At 40.3% G+C, this 20,425-nt stretch overlaps 1 protein-coding gene across 1 annotated transcript in view; it reads left to right on the top strand.

The window, feature by feature from the left end:
* Positions 1-20,425, top strand: part of LOC126030427 (cytochrome P450 3A12-like) — a 31,543-nt gene that overhangs the window by 2,621 nt on the left and 8,497 nt on the right. The window contains exons 2-9 of the mRNA XM_049788644.1: positions 1,195-1,288; positions 1,976-2,028; positions 10,007-10,106; positions 13,335-13,448; positions 15,565-15,653; positions 16,095-16,243; positions 16,868-16,995; positions 19,769-19,835. Of these exons, the coding sequence (XP_049644601.1) occupies positions 1,195-1,288; positions 1,976-2,028; positions 10,007-10,106; positions 13,335-13,448; positions 15,565-15,653; positions 16,095-16,243; positions 16,868-16,995; positions 19,769-19,835 (794 nt within the window). The remainder of the gene's footprint in view (positions 1-1,194; positions 1,289-1,975; positions 2,029-10,006; positions 10,107-13,334; positions 13,449-15,564; positions 15,654-16,094; positions 16,244-16,867; positions 16,996-19,768; positions 19,836-20,425) is intronic.

Raw genomic sequence — 20,425 nt, 5'->3', positions numbered from 1 at the left:
TTTTCTTTTTTCTCAAAGATTGCTTTAGCTAGTTAGAGGAGGGAGTTAATGTTCCATATTAATTTCAGAAGTGTTAGATCTATTTCTTTGTAAAAATGTCATGAATATCCTTATAGGACTGAATTTAATCTGTACAAAGCCAATGGAAATTCTGGGTTTCAGATATGGGGGATATTGCCATTTTTATGTTAATTTTCCCAAACCATGAGCAAGGAATATATATCTTCTACTGTGTCCCCTTTTATTTATTTTTTATTTTTTTATTTATTTGGTTTTTGGATTTTGAGTCACACCCGGCAGTGCTCAGGGGTTATTTCTGGCTCCATGATCAGAAATCGCTCCTGGCAGGCACAGGGAACCATACAAGATGCCGGGATTTGAACCAATGAACTTCTGCATGAAAGGCAAATGCCTTACCTCCATGCTATCTCTCCAGCCTTAATGTCCCCTTTTATTTTATAAAGTAGTGTTTTGTAGTTTACTTTTTTTGTGAAGCATTTTATTCTCAAACTCACACACAAGTTATTTTTCTGTAATAGATACTTGACTGTTTTATTGAAATTTTTAAGTTTTTATTGTCTAAAACTGATCCTACAAGTGACTCATACTCTTGTCAGCATTCCCATTGCTTCTATCAGCTTCCCCAAATCAAATAATGACAACTCATCTTCCATACTCACATTAAAAAAAAAAATCGAGCCCGGAGAGATAGCACAGAGGTGTTTGCCTTGCAAGCAGCTGATCCAGGACCAAAGGTGGTTGGTTCGAATCCCGGTGTCCCATATGGTCCCCCGTGCCTGCCAGGAGCTATTTCTGAGCAGACAGCCAGGAGTAAACCCTGAGCACCGCCGGGTGTGACCCAAAAACCAAAAAAAAAAAAATCTTTCTTTTTCTCACATGTGGTTTCTTTGTATGTCTTTCACTTCTTTGGGTAAGTTTGATTCTGAGGTACTTGATTTTCTGAAGCACAATTGTGAATGGAATTTTTTAATATCACTTCCTTCTGTTTCATTATTTGTAAAGAAAGCCCTGAATTTTTGTGTATTGATGTTTTAGCCTGACACTTTCCTATAATATATTGTTGTTCTTTATCATACATTTATTACCTCCTTCATCCGCCCTCTCTAATTATTCCAGTTAGCTGACCAACCCAAATATACAATTTCTGTGACATCCTTTTTCATTATCTTCTAGATATGGGACCCGCACACATGGATGGTTCAAGAAGCTGGGGGTTCCGGGACCAAAACCACTACCCTTCTTTGGAACATTGCTGCCCTGCTGGCCTGTAAGTGTGCTTTGAGCTCCCTTTATGGTTCATTTGAGTTGTTGACCTGGCTTAATTCCATGACAACATTGCTCCCTCCATCAGCTAAACTGACCTGCAGGACCATTAAGCACTTTCCAAGAAGGCTACTCACTCATCAACCAAGGTCTTCTTCCCAAACATTCAGGCTCCTGCCTCTACATTGTATAGGTTTTCAATATCCAGCTGAAACAGAGACACAAGAGAATATAAGTGAAATAAGGACATGAGAAGTTGGCATTGCTCTGTCTTGTTGAGAGGAACTGATTCCATGTCCATCTCTCACATTGAGCTGAGAGGGAGATTAATTTTACCAACTAGTGTTAGTCCTTGAGTCATTCACTCCAATAGTTCTCCAGGATCTTAAAGTTGTGCTCCCTCCTAGGAGGGAGCAGATCTTACCCCTGCAAGCCCACTGCTCTCACATTCACTGTCCCTCTCTCTCCTCTCTGTTCTCTCTCTTTCCCTCATCTTGGAATGATTATTCTTGTCATATGTAAGAGCACAAATGCAGGAAGACAGAGGGGGAAGCACCGGAGAGAACAGACCTTTGCACTATGCCACAGAGACAACTAGAATTTGCTTCCGGTGCCTTTGACCACCCCCATTTCCTGCAAGGTTGGTTCAAGACTTTTTAGAGGACTCATATAAGTTTGTTTCTCATCGCAGGGGATGTGGAATTTTGACGTGTATTGTTACAAAAAGTATGGAAGAATTTGGGGGTGAGTACTCTAGAAACGTCTGGGCTTTAGATATGGGGTGCCTGAAATCCTAGAGTCACTTTTGTCAGCTATTCAGCTCATCTCTCTCTCATTCCTATTGTTGGTTTCTTTGTTCATTTGTTTTGTTTTGTGGGGATTACCATCTCAACAGTGCTCAAGGATTAATTCAAGATCTGCATTAAGGAATTGTTATTGCCCTAAGATTTCCCATATGTTTGTGGAACCATATGGTGCAGTCAGTTCAAACTGATTGATTGCATGCAAGGACTACACCCTACCTGCTCTGCTATTGCTCCAGTCCCTCAACTCTCTGTTTTAATTTTCATCATTACCCTTTAAACACATCAGTATCTCTGATTTTACATCCACCGAACATGCAATCAGAACTATTTCAACACCCTTTCTCCACAACAAATGAAACCTCAAATTCTCTACTTATTGTTTAAAATCACCATGTCTTGGGAAAAAAGGCTTAGGTTGACATATAAACAGACAAGAAAACATTTTGCTCTGATTATTTTCTTTATTACTTTATTTCTTTATTATTTTAGGAGACTATATTGAGGGGTTGATTTTGTTTGCTTTTGGACCATTCTCAAAGGTGGTCAGGATTCACTCCTGGCTCTAAGCTAAGGAATAACTCCTGGAAGGGTTCTGGGGACTTGCCAGAGATTGAACTATCTAGTTAGTCCTGTCCTAGGTAAATTCCTGAACTATTTCTCTGGACCCTTGAATCATGTTTATCCAAAGCTGATGCAATCAACAATCTCTTTTTAACAGTTAAAACCAATTTTCCTCAGTAAACTTGAGAAAACAAGGCACAGATGTCATTCATAATCCTGCTATTATTTGGGGGGGGGTTGACCCAAATATGGTGTTCTACAGGGATTACTTCTGTCTTTGTGCTCAGGATTTACTTTTTACTCTGTGCTCAAGATCACTTCTGGTAGGGTTGTGGGGGGGGATCATGAGTGGTGCCAAGGATCAAACACAGGTCAGCAACATGCGAGGCTAACACTTACCCATTGGAGTAGCACTCCAGTCCTACTGTCATTTCTTGAGTAATAGAAATCCATGCATTTCAGACAGGATATATATGTATATGTGCAATGTATCTATAAGTTCCTTCTAATATTCATGCATATGTTCCTTTCATATATGTATATGTGCAATGTGTCTATACATTTCTTCTAATATTAATGCATATGGTCCTTTCATATATTTGATCTGTCTTCAGTATTATAATCTAGAATGCTGATTGGTAGATTAAATTCTTTTTATAATGTTCTACATTTTATTTTTAATAAAAAATACTTCACTCAAGTATTATTTATATACTATAAAACTTACTAATTTTAGGGGCCGGAGAGATAGCACAGCGGTAAGGTGTTTGCCTTAGACGCAGAAGGATGGTGATTCGAATCCTGACATCCCATATGGTCCCCTGAGCCTGCCAGGAGCAATTTCTGAGTGTAGAGCCAGGAGGAACCCCTGAGCGCTGCCGGGTGTTACCCAAAAAAACAAATAAAAAAAAAAAAACCTTACTAATTTTAAGCATACAGACTATTTTTTTTAATAATTTATATTCTGCAGCTATTACCGCTTATCTAGTTCTGGAATATTTGTATTATTCTTCCTTGTAAAAAAAAAATCTCGAGCCATTTGCAATTATTCCCTATACCTGCCTGCAGCTCCACTCAACTGTAATCTATGCCAGAGAACTGTCTTTTCTAAACATTTCATGTAGTTGGAAGCATATTATCTTTGACCATTTGATTTGGCTTCTTTCGTTTAGCATAAATTGTAAAATTTATCCATTGTTAATGTCTGATTTATAGGCTCACAATTAAATGAACTTTTGGCAACAGTGAAAAACACTGCTATGAACACGTGCAAATATATAAGAACAGATACTTTGTTTTTATGAGAGATCTTGGTGTGGAAATGCTAATATGGAAAACATATATTTAACTTTTTTTTTGGGGGGGGGTCCACACCTGGCAGCGCTCAGGGATTACTCCTGGCTCTATGCTCAGAAATCGCTCCTGGTAGGCTCAGGGGACCATATGGGATGCCGGGATTCAAACCACCGTCCTTCTGCATGCAAGGTAAACGCCTTACCTCCATGCTATCTCTCCAGCCCCATGTTTAACTTTTTAACACAGACAGCTTTTTCCAAATGAGTGTTTCGTTTTTGCTTCTTCGTTTGTTTGGTTTGGGGCCACATCTGGCAGTGCTCAGGAATTACTCCTGGTAGTGGTTTGGGGACCACATGGGGATATTAAGGATCAAACACAGGTCAACTGCATTCAAGGCAAATGCTCTACCCACTGTACTATCTTTCAGGCCTGATATTCCATTTTTACATTCCCAAATATCAATTTCTTCACATTTTCACCAACCCTTGTAATTGCATATATATTTTATGTCATTTTAGTATATACAATGCAACTCCTTCAAGTGTTTTTAAACAATGTTTTGTTTATTTAAGTACCTTGGTTTCAAATATGTTCATAGTTGGGTTTCAGAAATAGAATGCACACTGGCAAATGTACACAGGCACCAGTGCAAATTTCACACCACCAATATTCTCCATTTTTCTCCCACCCTTTACCCCCTGCCTGGCTCTGGGGCAGGCATTCTGCTTTTCTCTCCCATTCTCACTCTCTCTTTCATTTCTGACATTGTGGTTTGCACTATTATCAATGGGAGGTGCCATACATATCACTTTATCCCCTTTCAGTACCAAGTTCTTGTCCAGAGTAATCAATTTCAACTATCATTGTCATATTAGTTGTCTGTAATAACAAAAAAAGTATTCTTTAATTTTGCAGGGGAGGAAAGCTAGAGAGAGTGGGGCCAAACTGCTACCTTTATCATATTTAATGAGCGAGAGGAGAGAGCGGGTAGTTCAAAGACACAAAGTTATCTAGCTAGGAACAGCTAATCTATCAGTTCAAGGAAGTATGGTTCATTCAGAAAATAGCAAAGCAGATTTGTTCTACACTTAAGTTTTCAAAGCAGACTGCATCCACAGCAACTGGCTGTTAGGTACTAGGCTGTGAGCCCCAGGGCCCCACTCGACCAGTTGGCTCTCCTTCTGGGCCCCCTTCATGCCAACCATCAGACTTTATTTTTATGTACCCCAGTTCATTGACAGTTATGAGAGGGGCGTTTTATAGGTTATACCTCTTAAAAATATAGTAACAGTTGTCAGTATAGTAATCACTCTTTGAGGCAAGCTTTATATCATGGGGTCATGGGGTAGTGATCCTGGCCCTCATCTCTATTGTCTCTGGATGTTATTATTTAACAGTTTTTTATGTTTTTATATCCCACAGATGAGTGAGATTATTCTATGTCTATCCCTCTCCCTCTGACTCATTTTACTCTGTATATTAATCTCCATGTCCTTTCATGAATAGGCAAATTTAATGACTTCATTTTTCCATGACTACTTCATTGTGTAGATATACCACAGTTTTTTGTGTTTTTTTTTGGCCACTCATCTGTTGTTGGGTGCCTGGGCTGCTTCCAGATTCTGGCTATCATAAATAGTGCTGCAATGGATATAGGAGTGCAGATGGTATTTCTGTATTGTGGTTTTTTATTATTGGGGTATATTCCTAGGAGTGGACAATGTCGAATAATATGGGAGTTCAATTTCCAGTTTTTTGAGAACTATCTATATTGTTTTCCAGATAGCATTCCCACCAGCAGTGAATGAGAGTTCCTTTCTCCCCACATCCATACCAGCTCTGGTTCTTCTTGTTCTTTATAATGTGTGCCAGTCTCTGTGCTTTAAGATGATACCTCATCTTTGATTTTCCTCTCCCTGATGACTAGTGATGTGAAGCATTTTATTTCATGTGCTTTTTGGCCATCTGTATTTCTTCCTTGAGGAAATTTTGTTCACTTCTTCTCCCCATTTTTGATGAAATTAGATTTATTTTTTTCTTGTTGAGCTCTGTCAGTACTTTTTATATCTTAAATATTAGCTCCTTATCAGATGGGTATTGGGTGAATGGATAGTTTCTTCCATTCCATAGGTGACCTTTGTATCCTAGTCACTGTTTTATTTGAAGTGCAGAAGCTTTTCAGTTTAATGTAATCCATGTAAAATAAAAATTCCATGAATTGTGAAATCACCCCAGGCACTGTATTTCTAAACTCCATGCAGCTGAGTCTGAAAACGTAGGGTAGCAGCAAAGAAATAATACCAAGCAGTCAGAAAATTATATTAATGGAGTCTGTGGCCTTTGCCTCATGCTCTCTCTGCCTCAGCCCCAAGCCAGAACTCCTTCTCTATATTATTCAGAGCCAAATAAACCAGGGTGGGGGAGGCCAGAGTGATCCAGGTGGGCTTTTACATATCAAAGGAAGATGTTTTAGGAAGGAAGAAGTTGGGGGAACATCTTTTATTGGGATTGGTAGCCAAGTATCATCTTATAGTCCCATTTATCTTTGCTTTCACTTGCTTGGACAGTGGAACTTCCTCCTTGAAGATTCCTTTAGTCACAATGTCATAGAGTATTTTACCTATGTGTTCTTCTATGTACTTATGGTTTCAGGTCCGATATCAAGGGTTTTTTGGTGACTTTACATTAGGTGCATAGATATTGACCAGGGTTAGCACTTCTTGATCTAATGTTCCCCTGATCAGTAAGTAGTGCCCCTCTTTGTCTCTGATCACTTTCTTGAGGTTGAATACAATTTGGTCTGATATAAGAATGGCTGTCCCTGCTCTTTTTTGTTTTCCATTGGCCTGAATAATTACTTTCCATCCTTTAATTCTAAGCCTGTGCTTATCCTGTAACTGTAGGTGTGCTTCTTGCAGACAGCAGAAGTCCGGTTTATTTTTCCTAACCCAGTTCTCTACTATGTGTCTTTTAATTGGAGAGTTTAGTCCATTAACATTTAGGGAAATTATTGATAAAGAGGACTGTTGTGCAGTTGTATTGTGTGGCATGGTTGTTGTTACAATCGGGGGTTTGGATTGTGTAATTCGTCTCTGAGTAAGTCGCTTAGGATCGGCTTAGTTTGCACAAATAGTTCAAGTTTGTTCATATTTGTGAATGTTTTTAGTCTACCCTCCCATATGAATGATAGTTTTGCTGGGTATTGGACCCTGGGTTGGAAATTTCTTTCACTCAGTCATTTAAATACGTCATTCCACTGTCTTCTTGCTTGAATTATTTCAAATGGGAGATCTGGTTTGATTCTTATGTCCTTTCCTTTGTACTTGAGGTTTTTTTTCTCCCTTATTGCTTTCAGGAGTTCCTCTTTCTCTTTGTTTTTCGCCATTTGGATTATTATGTGTCTTGGTGTGGGTTTATTAGGGTCTATTTTATTAGGGACTCTCTTGACTTCTTGGATTTGTCCTAAATTGTCTTTCCAGAGGGTGGGAAAGTTCTCTGTTATTATCTCCCTGACTACTTGTTCTTCCCCCTTCCCTATTTCTTCCCCTTCTGGTATACCCACAATTCTTAGATTGTTTCTTTTGTCCTTGTTCATTAGATATTGGATTTTTCCTTCCAGTGCTTTGCCTTTTATTTCTTTGTTGGTTTCTTGATCATTTTTATATTGCAGTTTTCCTTCGAGTTCATCGATGTGCTTCTCCAACTCTGTGGTTCTACTCGTAAGGCTTGTTATTTTGTCTTTTAAATCCTTCACTTCTTTTTGTATGGAATCTCTCATGTTCTTTAACATTTCTTCTTTAATTTGGCTGAGTCGTTCGTCCATGAATTTCTTATACTCGGTTGCTAGGGTTTCTTTCATTCCGTTTAGTAATTCTTGCATTTCCTTCCTCATGGCCGCTTTTAGGTCTTCTTCCCATGGATCTGTGCGTTTTGGTGGACTTGGAAACTTGATAGGGCTTGTCATGTTGTCTCCAGTTATAAGGGATCTCCTTGATTTACGCATAATTCTTTGTATTTAATGGTATGTTTTGGAGTACTATGGCTTCTAATTTCGGCCTGCTTTGGTCTCCTTCCTGAAGGTTTTTCTAGAGGAGCCTGTTGGGTGAGTTTGTTGAACCTAGCCCTTTCTCCTCCCCTTTGCTCCCTAGAGTTCAACCTTCCTGCAGTGGGTTTTGTCCCCTTTCTGCTCCTTATTTCTGTCAGCGGTGCAATTCCACTCCTGGCCACAATGGTTACTGGCGCAGTTGAGCCTAGCACTCAATCCACCCTCCTTTCTCTGGGATTCAATGGAGCTCCGCCCCCTCCAATCCTCCCTTGAAGGAGTTCCCTCAGTTCGACTCTGCAGGTTCTGTCTACGCCCTTGGGAAGTCCCTGGTCCACTCCAGGGTCCAGGGGGGTGGACTGTTCTAGGTCACCTGCGAGTCTAGATGGTTGGCCCTATCTCCTCGTCTATTCGGGTCGCTCAACTTGTCTTTCTAGGCGCCACCCTGGGGGGAGGGGCTGGCCCAAACGCCAAGCAAAAGGACAGAAACTCACTCACGCCTCCCCAGCCGGCACTCAGGAGTCTCTGGGGGGAGGGGCTGGCCCAAACGCCGAGCAAAAAGTCAGAAACTCACTCACGCCTCCCCAGCCGGCACTCAGGAGTCTCTGAGGGAAGTGGCAGGCCCAAACGCCAAGCAAAAGGAGAGAAACTCACTCACGCCTCCCCAGCCGGCACTCAGGGGTCTCTGGGAGGAGTGGCAGGCCCAAACACCAAACAAAAGGACAGAAACTCACTCACGCCTCCCCAGCCAGCACTCAGGGGTCTCTGGGGGGAGGGGTTTTAATCCCTTTTAATTTGAGCTATATGCATGGTGTTAAAAAGAGGTTTGAGTTTTCATTTTTGCAACACCACTTGTTGAAGAGGCTTTCCTAGCTCTACTTTGTGTTTCTTGCCCCTTTATCAAAGATTAAATGATTGTATGTCTAGGAGTCATTCTCTAGATCAGTGATCCTCAAACTATGGCCCACGGGCCACATATTGTATTTGTATCTGTTTTGTTTCTTCATTGCAAAATAAGATATATGCAGTGTGCATAAGAATTCGTTCAAAAGTTTTGTTTTTACTACAGTCAGACCCTCCAATGGTCTGAGGGACAGTGAACTGGTCCCCTGTTTAAAAAGTTTGAGGACCCCTGCTCTAGATACTCAAATCTACTCCTTTGATCTGAGGGTCTATTGCTTTGTAGTACAATTTAAAGTTGGGGAAATTGTTGTTTCTATCTACTTTTTCCTAAGTATTTCTTTGGATATATTTGTGGACATTTATTGTTCCAAATGAATTTCAGGAGTGTTTGATCCACTTCTTTGAAAAATATTATGAATACTCTTTAAGGGGTTGCATTAAATCTGTAAAATGTTTTGGGAGCTATTGCCATTTTAATGTGAATCTGCCCAATCCATTAACAAGGTATATGTCTGCATTTCCTTGTGTCCTCTTTTAATTCTTAAAACAGTGTTTTGTAATTTTCTTTGTACAGATCATTCAGATCTTTGTTTATGTTGACTCCCAGATACTTGAGTTTCTGTGGACTAATGAATGGGATTTTAAGCTCTATTTTTTCTCTATCATTTTTGTATAAGAAGACCATAGATATTTGCTTGTTAATTTCATAAATGATATGCATGTTTATGTGCAATGTGTCTATAAAATCTTCTGATATTAAGACATATGCTACTTTCATATCTTTAATCTGACTTCAGTATTATAATTTCTAATGACTGATCAGTGGGTTTTATTCTTTGTATTGTTTTCTGCTTAATGATCTGCTTACCTTCTATTATTTATGTATCCAAGTTCACCTTTCATAATGTAATATTTAGTGTAGAGAAATTATGGAGACTGGTACAAGAACACACATGCACACATCTTCTTGACTTGATAAAGCACCAATGTTATTCTGTAGCTGAATTCTAAGAATAGAGATTCCATAAACTCACAGTGGAAGTTGGGCTTCTGTGCATATCTCAGGCTGCAGAAACTGGCTTCTTGACTATAATCAGCTGTTTTCCCACCACAGGGTTTTTGAGGGATCACAGCCCGTGTTGGCTATTACTGATCCAGACCTGATTAAAACAGTCCTAGTGAAAGAATGTTATTCTGTCTTCACAAACCGGAAGGTAAGCATTCCATGTTAAAAATCATACTTTAGGGGCTGGCAAGGTGGCGCTAGAGGTAAGGTGTCTGCCTTGCAAGCTCTAGCCAAAGAAGGACACGGTTCGATACCCCAGCGTCCCATATGGTCCCCCCAAGCCAGGGGCAATTTCTGAGCGCTTAGTCAGGAGTAACCCCTGACGGGTATGGACCGAAAAACCAAAAAAAAAATCATACTTTAATTAATGAATTCAACAATGCTTCTACTAGGACCAGAGCAATGGAACAGCAGTAGGGTGTTTGCCTTGCAAGCAGCTGACCCAGGACAGATTGCAGTTCGATCCCCCGATGTCCCACATGGCTCCCTGAGCCAGGAGTGATTTCTGAGGCCAGAGCCTGAAGTAACCCCTGAATGTCACCAGGTGTAGCCTAAAAACCAAAAACCAAACCAAACAAAACAAAACCAAATATATATATATATATATATATATATATATATATATATATATATATATATATATATATATATAAAATGCTTCTACTTAGCTATTCACAGAAAGTTTTCAAAGAAGTCTAAGAATTTTTCACACTATGTACCCTTCATTCATACTATGAACAGTTTGTGTTGTTTGCCCCAATGCTGTTTACCTCCTGCAAAGCTACAATTTAATATTCAAGTAAGATACTGACATTGGGGTTCTGCAAATAGCTCACTCAGATTGTAATACCTTTGGATGAATGCACTCTTGCATGTGAATTGCCAGGAAATGGTATGATATGTACAAATTTCTGTGACAATACTTAAAAATCAAGATTAAGAACTGAGTGTTAGGGACATAGCTCAAGTGGTAGAACACTTGCCTTTCATAATCATGACCCTGAATTCAGACCAAGATGATGTGGTTCCTTTTTCTGTATAAAGATGCTACTATCTATTCTGTATGAGGAATGACACATTAGACTCTAGATACTCTTTTGCTCTGATGCTGTGTCATTTGTCTTTTTTCCCAAGGGAGTCCTTAGCAAGCTTTTTCAATTTTGATGAAGCCAATTTTTTTTATGTTTCCTTGTATAAATTAATACTTTGGCATTAAGTCTAAAACGCTATGATTTCTTGAGTGGACACAGAACTCTCTACATCTCTTAAGTGACCCAGTGGAATTCAAATACCTATAAGCAACCCAGAGAATCTGGCAGAACCCCAAGCTCCCCAAGAATGAAGTGGCAGGACTTAGAGGGACCAAAATTCAAGGAGTAGATGTTTAGCTCCTCCCACAGGTCAAACTACATCTGTACATAAGGACCATTTCTGAAACTTGTATTCTGATCTTTCAAGAGGGCAATTTGGCTACCTCAGTCACACAAAATCAATAATAGATTATCCTTTACTCTAATCAGCAATACTGAAAAAACCCACAAAAGTAAGAAACAATAGAACCCTAATCACATAGTTGCAGTTAGTTTAGGCCAAAGAATGCATTCCTTGGACCAGTGCAAAAGGCACTACACAATTATGTAGAAACATCAAAGTGGAGGGGAATATCTTTGGCAGAAAAGAAGGGAAAACTACCCACTAAGTTTCCTGGCATTTGGAAAGAATCATCCTACTACTGGCCTCATGGAAAAACAGCACAGAACCCCAACATAGGATATGGATAAAGACAGGAGGAGCGGGCCCGGAGAGATAGCACAGCGGCGTTTGCCTTGCAAGCAGCCAATCCAGGACCAAAGGTGGTTGGTTCGAATCCCGGTGTCCCATATGGTCCCCCGTGCCTGCCAGGAGCTATTTCTGAGCAGACAGCCAGGAGTAACCCCTGAGCATCGCCGGGTGTGGCCCAAAAACCAAAAAAAAAAAAAAAAAATAAAGACAGGAGGAGCCTTGAAGACTCAACCAGGAATATCCATCCATAAAAATTTCTCTAAAAGGGCCCAGAGAGATAGCACAGCGGTGTTTGCCTTGCAAGCAGCCAATCCAGGACCAAAGGTGATTGGTTCGAATCCCGGTGTCCCACATGGTCCCCCGTGCCTGCCAGGAGCTATTTCTGAGCAGACAGCCAGAGTAACCCCTGAGCACCGCCAGGTGTGACCCAAAAACCAAAAAAAAAAAAAAATCTCTGAAAAAGATTTCAAAGAGGAAATGCCGAGGATATTTTATGAGCTCAAGGAAACAATGCTTAGGAAACAGACAGCCTAGACAATATAGTAGGATATGATAGCATAAACAAGAAAACTATGAGCAGAAATGCAGAGCTAAAAAAATGCAGTAAGTGAAATAAACAAACAAACAAAAAAAAACATAGAGAAAGGCCTCAAACTACAGTAAGAGCTACTGAGGATAAAATCACGGAGCTCCAAACTGAGAGATAGAAACCCTCCAGACAAAAGCAGAAGATTGAGAGGGACTCAGAATATTTAAACAGCTGACAAAAAAATTGAGTTAATTTCAAGAGGAAAATTATAAGAATCATCGAAGTCCCAAAGGGATAGGAAGGCAACTCTGATGAAGAAGCAGCATTCAAAGAATGTATTGCGAGATGTTCCCAGAGTAGAATAGTTTATGTATCCAGAGCCAGGAGGCCAAAAGAGTACCAGCTAAAAGAGACACAAGTAAAAATACTCCAAAATACATCCTAATCAGAATGCCAAAAATGCTATATAGAGATAAAATTGTAAAAGCAGCAATATCAAAGAAGAAAATTTCAAACAAAGGAGAGTCTCTGAGATTTTCAGCACATCTATCAAACAAATTCTCCACATCCAAAGACAGTGATGAGATATAATGAAACAAATGACTCACTAACTTTACCCAGCCACTCTCACTCAGATTTGAAGGAATTATACATAGCTTTACAGATAAACAATAGCTCAGGAACTTTATAGACTCAAAACAATCTTTACAAGAAGAACTAAAGGGACTACTTTAAGGTCATATGAATCACACTCACATACACACACACACAAACACACACACACACAACACACACACACACACCAAACTCAGACAGAATTCTTTGCACAAAGTTCAGTAACAATCGTCTCTCTCACTGTCATTGGTCTAAACACACCAATTAAGAGACAGTCCCAAATGGATTGAAAATTTAAATCCAACATTCTGCTGGATTCAAATAAGAAATACATTTGAATAGTAAAACAAGCAGACTCAAAGTTAGAGGCTGGGAGAAATACTTAGAGAAAACAACTCTCTGAAAAAAAAATGAGGAAAGGCCATATTAATATTGTGTTTTTTACTCTAGAACATTGGTCCAATGGGAATTATGAAAGATTCTGTTGCTATGTCTGAGGATGAGCAGTGGAAAAGATTAAGAACATTGCTATCTCCAAACTTCTCCAGTAGAAAGCTCAAGGAGGTAACAACATTAGAGAACTTTCATCAGAAATTCAAGAGTGGGGCCAGTGAGGTGGTGCTAGAGGTAAGGTGTCTTCCTTGCAAGCGCTAGCCAAGGAAGGACCGCGGTTTGACCCCCAGAGTCCCATATGGTCCCCCCAAGCCAGGGGCAATTTCTGAACACTTAGCCAGGAATAACCCCTGAGCATCAAATGGGTGTGGCCTCAAAAACAAAAAAAAGAAAGAAAGAAAGAAATTCAAGAGTGATTTGGGAGCTTCTTGAAGAATCTCTCTCCTTCCTGGGTGCCGGGAGTCTAGCAGTATGGGGTTCGGAAGGCCTCCGCCACACCGAAGGCCTCCTTAACCAGGCCGGGGGGGGGGGGGGGGTGCAGGACTTGGGCAACCCCAGCACCCCTCTGCCGCCTTGCTCCAGATCTCCAGGTCTTCCCCAGGCCACATGCCTGGGCAAGCCAGTGAGTTGGGCCCCTTGGTGGAGCTTGAAGGTACCCTAGGCTTTCCCCCATTATCCATTCAGCTCCTTAGGGAGGGTCTGGGTGGGGCTCTGAACTTCTGGCCTCCCAGCTTCTTGACGCAGTCACTGGTAATCTCTTTCCAGTTTATATTTTCAAAATCGCGCAGGGGGGCCAGCGTCCCGAGCGCACACGACACATTAATAGTACTCACTATCATTGAATTATGTTTTTATGTATACAGAATATCCATTTTGTACTCTGCCCTCTTGCACACCCCTACAAAAGATCATTTTTCTCTTTAACTTCCTTAACCCCTATCATCATTACTCCTCATTTACCCTTTCTAACTTAAGTACTGTAGAGTCCTAAGTCACAGACCTAAGTGGTGCCCTGAAGTTAACACCCACCCAACTATTCCAAAGGCATAAAAATGACACATATGTCTTTTCAACATTTTATGGGTGTTTTCTTTGACAGCTATAACTTTTGCTGAATATTTTCTTATACAGTGACGATCCCCTCTCCTTTTTTTTTATCTTCTCTTTATGAACAGCTCAATATGGAATTTGGTGTGAAAGAATCCCTCAGTATAATGCTTATGTTTGAACCCAGTCATGGGTATTGTTAGAAGTGTTCTTATGCCCCCATATACTCAGATAACATCACGTGGCATTATTTCTTGTTTGCTTAGGCACACTAAAATGGGAAAATACTATACATACCAATAAGTTCTTATCTAATAGAGATGGGAACACACAAATCTTGTAGTGCAATGGGACCTTACACCCTGAACATTGACATAAAGACCTGGCACAGGCCTCAGAAGAATGGGCATTCTCCATTCACCCCTGATCTAGAGAAGACATCTACAAAACATCCAAGGTTGTCTATAACATCACCTGGAGGCAATCCTCTACCAGGGAAGACCCTACAACTGCTCTGACATCGATCTACTCAAAAGAGACTTCCCTTAACACTGAGAAGACTTAACAAGAACAATGACCTGCTTACGGGACAGGGCTTGCTGTATTGCCCCTTAATTGTGAGGTGAAACTAGAGGATACTTCACACCAGCCTGACTTCAATGTAGGATGTGCAGATTCCAGGATCTTTAATACAGAAACCTGATGCCAACAATAGGACTACATGAAAAATAAAACTGTATTGGCACTACAGACAATGACTTGGATTAAATAAACTAGTTTGCCTGGAGCCTAGAGTTGGTCTTATGCCAGGAAACTTCAGGGGTAGTGGTCTCCTTGTATTTAGACCAAGACTATTCCTTTCTATGACCCCCATATTTTGGTGGGCCTATGCAAACAATATTTGCCATTCTAACACCATTTTACTGTGCCCTTTTGACTAACCCTTAAAAAAAACCTCTTAAACTTTTGATGTCAACTTAAACTAATATGTATGTGCATGAATATATAAAAATACTATGCCTTCAAAGTTAAGGAGTCAAAAAAAAAGAGTGATTTGGGAGAGCAGAAAATTAGATCTTGTTTTAAGGTTCCCTTATTGGAATAGTGTTCTGAATCTGATGTCTAAATTTTGTGTCCCAGAAGAAACATTGTAAGATAGAAACAACAGTGAAACTCATACTCTAGTCGAGGGAACCATCTTTGAATGTCTCTAACTTGGGTGCTGCTGTATCTTGTGTAGATGTTGCCCATCATTGCCCAATATGGAGATATGTTGGTGAAGAATCTGAAGACAGAGGTAGATAAGGGCAAACCCATGACTTTGAAAGAGTAAGTAGGAATGTGGCTGCAATTCTGCTTTGTGGGAAAAGAGCTCGATGCACAATGCCTATTGAATGTGCCTGGACATGGGCTCCTGGTGTCCTCCCTTTTGTCCTGATCTCCTCGGGACTTTGTTGCCCCCCTGTTGTCTATATTCAAAGCACACTGCTAATGGTCACTCTATGTCCCCAACCCTTGACTGATAGAAGTGGATTGGATGAATCTATGGTTTCCCAGGACCCATGCTGGGCAGCTAGCCCCTCACACACACCTGATAAGCAACTTCCAGTCAATGTAATGAGCTAGTACTTGGTTCTGACAGCAGTGACCCTTCACCTGTCCTCCCTTTCTTGTGAATTTACATACCATTCTTGCTGCCTGTGTTGGATTCAGATGTGGAGAGGTACTAATTTGGTTTTTTAATTTCCCCTTTATTCTGTCTCTACTCAGCATATTTGGAGCCTACAGCATGGATGTGATTGCTAGCACATCATTTGGAGTACATGTGGATTCCCTCAACAATCCCAAAGATCCCTTGTTGGAAAATACCCAGAAGCTCTTGAAATTTAATTTCTTCCAACCATTCCTGTTCTTCATTAGTATGTCTACTACTGATTTGGTGGATGGGGATTGAGCCACACCTGTTGATGCTCATGGTTTACTCCTGCCTTTATACAAAACACGGTGTTTTTTTAAATATATTTTTTATTTAAGTAACATGATTATAGTTGGGTTACAGTCACAAACAGAACACCCCCTTCACCAGTATAACATTCCCCCCTCCCAATACCCCCCTCCTTCCTTCCCAACCCCTGCCTGTATTCGAGACAGGCATTCTACTACAGTTATTTGTTTTTAAGTTCAGTAAGTTGTTTTTTTTTCCTAAAGGATAAATATTTAAAAAAATAATAGTAAAGGTTTGACAGTGTCAATCTCCGTTGTTTGCATAGGCCAAAACACAGTGTTTTTATTTACTGCAACAATATGGAAAGAGCTCACTACTATGATGTGATATGTCTGTGTGATTGCTTTGGCTCAGCCATTAACCTGTAAATACCAGCAAATACACAGGAAGTGCCACTTGGCTGAGAACTCCTTTTCACTTATTTTGTTGCTGTTTAAACATTATTTTTGGTAATTTGATTGGTAGAACATGATTGTTTAATCCTGGTAAATTTTGTGGTTTTATTACAATTTCTTTTTCTCTTTTCTTTACTTTATAGTACTCTTCCCATTCCTAACCCCAGTATACAAACTATTAAATATCTCTCAGTTCCCAAGAAGAGTCACTAGTTATTTTAAAAAGTTTATTCAAAGGATAAAAGAAAGTCGTCTCAAAGATAATGAGAAGGTAAGGTCTGCTAGTGGTTGCATAAGACTGTTCACTTTCTTGACAAGTTGTTGAAATAGAGAATGTGACTGATGCATTTCTCTGTCATGTTCACAAGTATTTATGAGTCTGGAAGCATTTAGGCTAAGTGAGTCCTATTATTTGGAAGCAGAGAAGAGACATGGAGAAGAATATTAAAATTGAGTTAGAAATGATTTTCGTTTAACAATAGTTATGGGTATTACCTATAAATAAATATATGTGGAGAGTATTATACTGAGTTAAAATAAGTCAGAAATAGAGGGGCAGAATAGAATATTTACATTCATCTATTGTATATATAAAAAATCAGTAACCTGAGAATAATAGTCAAAGATAATAGAAATGATGGTGGTAAGCAGTTAGGACAGAGAAGGAACCATTAAAGCAATGATAACTGGGAATAATCACTCTGGGCAAGAACTGGAAATTGAAAGGAATTAAAGTGATGTGCAGAATGACCCCTAGTAACAGTTTTGCAAACCACAGTGCATAAAACAAAAAATGGGAATATACAGAGATACAAAGAAAGAAGAAATGTGTCTGCCATAGAGGCAGGTTAGGGGTGGGGTGGGGATGAGAGGAAAATTGTGGAAATTGATGGTGGGGAATGAACACTGGTGAAGGGACAAGTGTTGGAACATTGTATGACTGATATGTGTGTGTGTATGTGTGTGTGTGGTTTTTGGGTCACACCCGGCAGTGTTCAGAGGTTACTCCTGGCTCCAAGCTCAGAAATTGCTCCTGGCAGGCACTGGGGACCATATGGGACACCAGGATTCGAACCAATGACCTGCATTCAATGATCTGCATGAAAGGCAAACACCTTACCTTCATGCTATCTCTCTGGGCCCTGTATGACTGATATTTAATCATCAACAAGTTTCACTTTATATCTCATGGTGATTTAATAAAATTAATTAAAAATACTGAGTTTACCATGGCCTTGGCAGAACGGGTTCTGGGGTATCACTGAGACTATGGTAAGGGTAGTAGATGGAGGTTTTAGTTGCTGGAATATTTTGTAAGTAAAACCAGTATTGTAAATCATGGTGCTTAAAATCAAATCAAATGAATAAAATCTAATGAGTAATTATGTATGGAATTGTTAATAATAAAAATTACTGCTTATAGGGGCCAGAGTGATGGCACAGAAGTAGGGCATTTGCCTTGTGCCCTGCTGACCTAGGAAGGACTCTGGTTCTATCCACCGGCATTCCATGTGGTCCCCCAAGCCAGGAGTGATTTCTGAGCACACAGCGAGGAGTAACCCTTGAGCATCACTGGGTGTGGCCCAAAAAAAAAAAAACAAAAATAAAATTACTGCTTATAATAATTTTCTGGTATTATAACTACTCCAGCACTTAGATGAGATGACCAAATAAATGTGTCTCAAGTCGTTTTCTTCTTCTTCCTCTTCCTCTTATTCTTTCTTCTTGTCTTACTCCTCCTTTACCTCCTCCTCCCCTTACTCCTCCTACATCTCCTCCCCTTCCTCCTCTTTTCTCTCCTTCTCTACCTCCTCCTCTTCCTCCTTCTTCTAAGTCTTTTCTTTTTCTTTTTTTTTTTCTTCTAAGTCTTTTCTATGGGATCACAGCCAGCAGAGTTTAGGGGCTATTTCCGTTCAGCTCATGGGTTTTGCTCCTGGGGATGCTGAGGATATGTGTGACTGGGAATAGTTCCCAGGCCTCCTAAATGCAAAGCATGTGCTCAGCCCATTGGGCAACCTCTCTGGCCTACAAGACTTTTATTTTCCCCTCAGTTCATGGATGGTTCATGCTTCCTGGGGAGTGTATTCTCGGTAAATCCAGTCTCACTTTCTGTGTGGATAGTTTTCTCTGGGCCTGGAGGCTATAGGTCCACTCTTCAGATTGTCCTTCCTTTTTTTTTTTTTTTTTTTTTGGTTTTTGGGTCACACCCGTTTGACGCTCAGGGGTTACTCCTGGCTATGTGCTCAGAAATCGCCCCTGGCTTGGGGGGACCATATGGGATGCCAGGGGATCGAACCGAGGTCCGTTCCTTGGCTAGCGCTTGTAAGGCAGACACCTTACCTCTAGCGCCACCTTCCCGGCCCCAGGTTGTCCTTCCTAAGGCCCATGGTCAACAGGAGCACATCTGCAGAAAGAGGGAAGAATGCTCACCCCATGAATGACACCAAGGATAAGTAGAATTCTGAGAGGAAATGGAACATGGAGATGTTCCCCCAAAAGTTGATGCTGAACTACTCAGAGGGATGAAGGGGAGAAAGTTCATGCTTCATTCTGAGTAGGAGAGATGACAGGGTAGGGAATGGGCAACTCTTTGGCCAGGGGATTGTGTAGAAAGCAAGAGAAATTAGAATAAGGAGAGAGAGGAACAAAGAATCAAATGGACGAGCTGAGCAAGAGTACAGCCAGTGAGGTACTTGCTGAGCATGTGGTCAATCCAGTTTCTATCCTTAGCATGGTATATTGTCCCCTGATCTCACCAGAAATGGTTCCTGGGTGCAGAAGTAGAAGGAAAATCTGAGCACTACTGGGAGGAGAAACTGGAAGAATTACAGAGGAGGGAAAAAAAGGAGAAACAAAGAGGGCACTCAGAGTTGGTTGGCATTTTCTAGAACTATTGCTGAGAATGTTCTGTTGAAAGATAATGATAAATATTAGTCGAACTTCTGCACTTACAGGAGCCATTTGCTAGTAGGTAGGTTAAATTACTGTTTATTTTTCACTTTTCAAGTGACTTACTATTATTTAAGTGTTTTCTTTGATTTTAGCATCGAGTGGACCTTCTTCAACTGATGCTCAACTCCCAGAATTCAAAGACAGTGGAAACCCACAAAGGTAACTACAGAATCTAATATTCCTTGCACAGGGAGAGGAGAAGGTGGATATTGTTCTGCAAATAGGTTTTCTAGCAGATAAAAATTGCTGCCAATTCAAGGATGCATATTCACACAGAAACAAAAGCCAGAAGGATTTCCTGGCAGTTTGTAGGCACAACTCTGTTCCAGGATTGAAAAACAGGAAGCAGAAACAAACAAGTCCTGCCCAAAGTTTGTCAGCATCTTAGACCATCATGGGATGCTATAGGGAGATATTCTGCACAGACATTTCTCAGGCCTGAGACAGTAAATAAGAACCCAACCTGGAAATTTGCAAACAGGACCTCATCACACCCAGACATGCTTTCTCTCATGTTGATGACATGATATAGAGGTGTTGAATCCACTTTGATTTGATTTTTGTGCATGGAGTTAGAGAAAGATCTGAGTTCATTGTTTTGAATGTATTAGATCAACCAGTTTTCTGAACAATTGTTGAAGATGACAGTGCATCTGTAGTATGGCTCTTACCCAGAGCCTTTTTGGTTTTTTTAATATATAGTATAGTTACACCTGAAAAAAGGAAGATTTTGACTTCTTTTTCTATCT

This window comes from Suncus etruscus, chromosome 15 (genome assembly GCF_024139225.1).
Source record: "Suncus etruscus isolate mSunEtr1 chromosome 15, mSunEtr1.pri.cur, whole genome shotgun sequence".
NCBI classification, from domain to species: domain Eukaryota; kingdom Metazoa; phylum Chordata; class Mammalia; order Eulipotyphla; family Soricidae; genus Suncus; species Suncus etruscus.
This window is presented reverse-complemented; position numbering and strand designations above follow the sequence as displayed.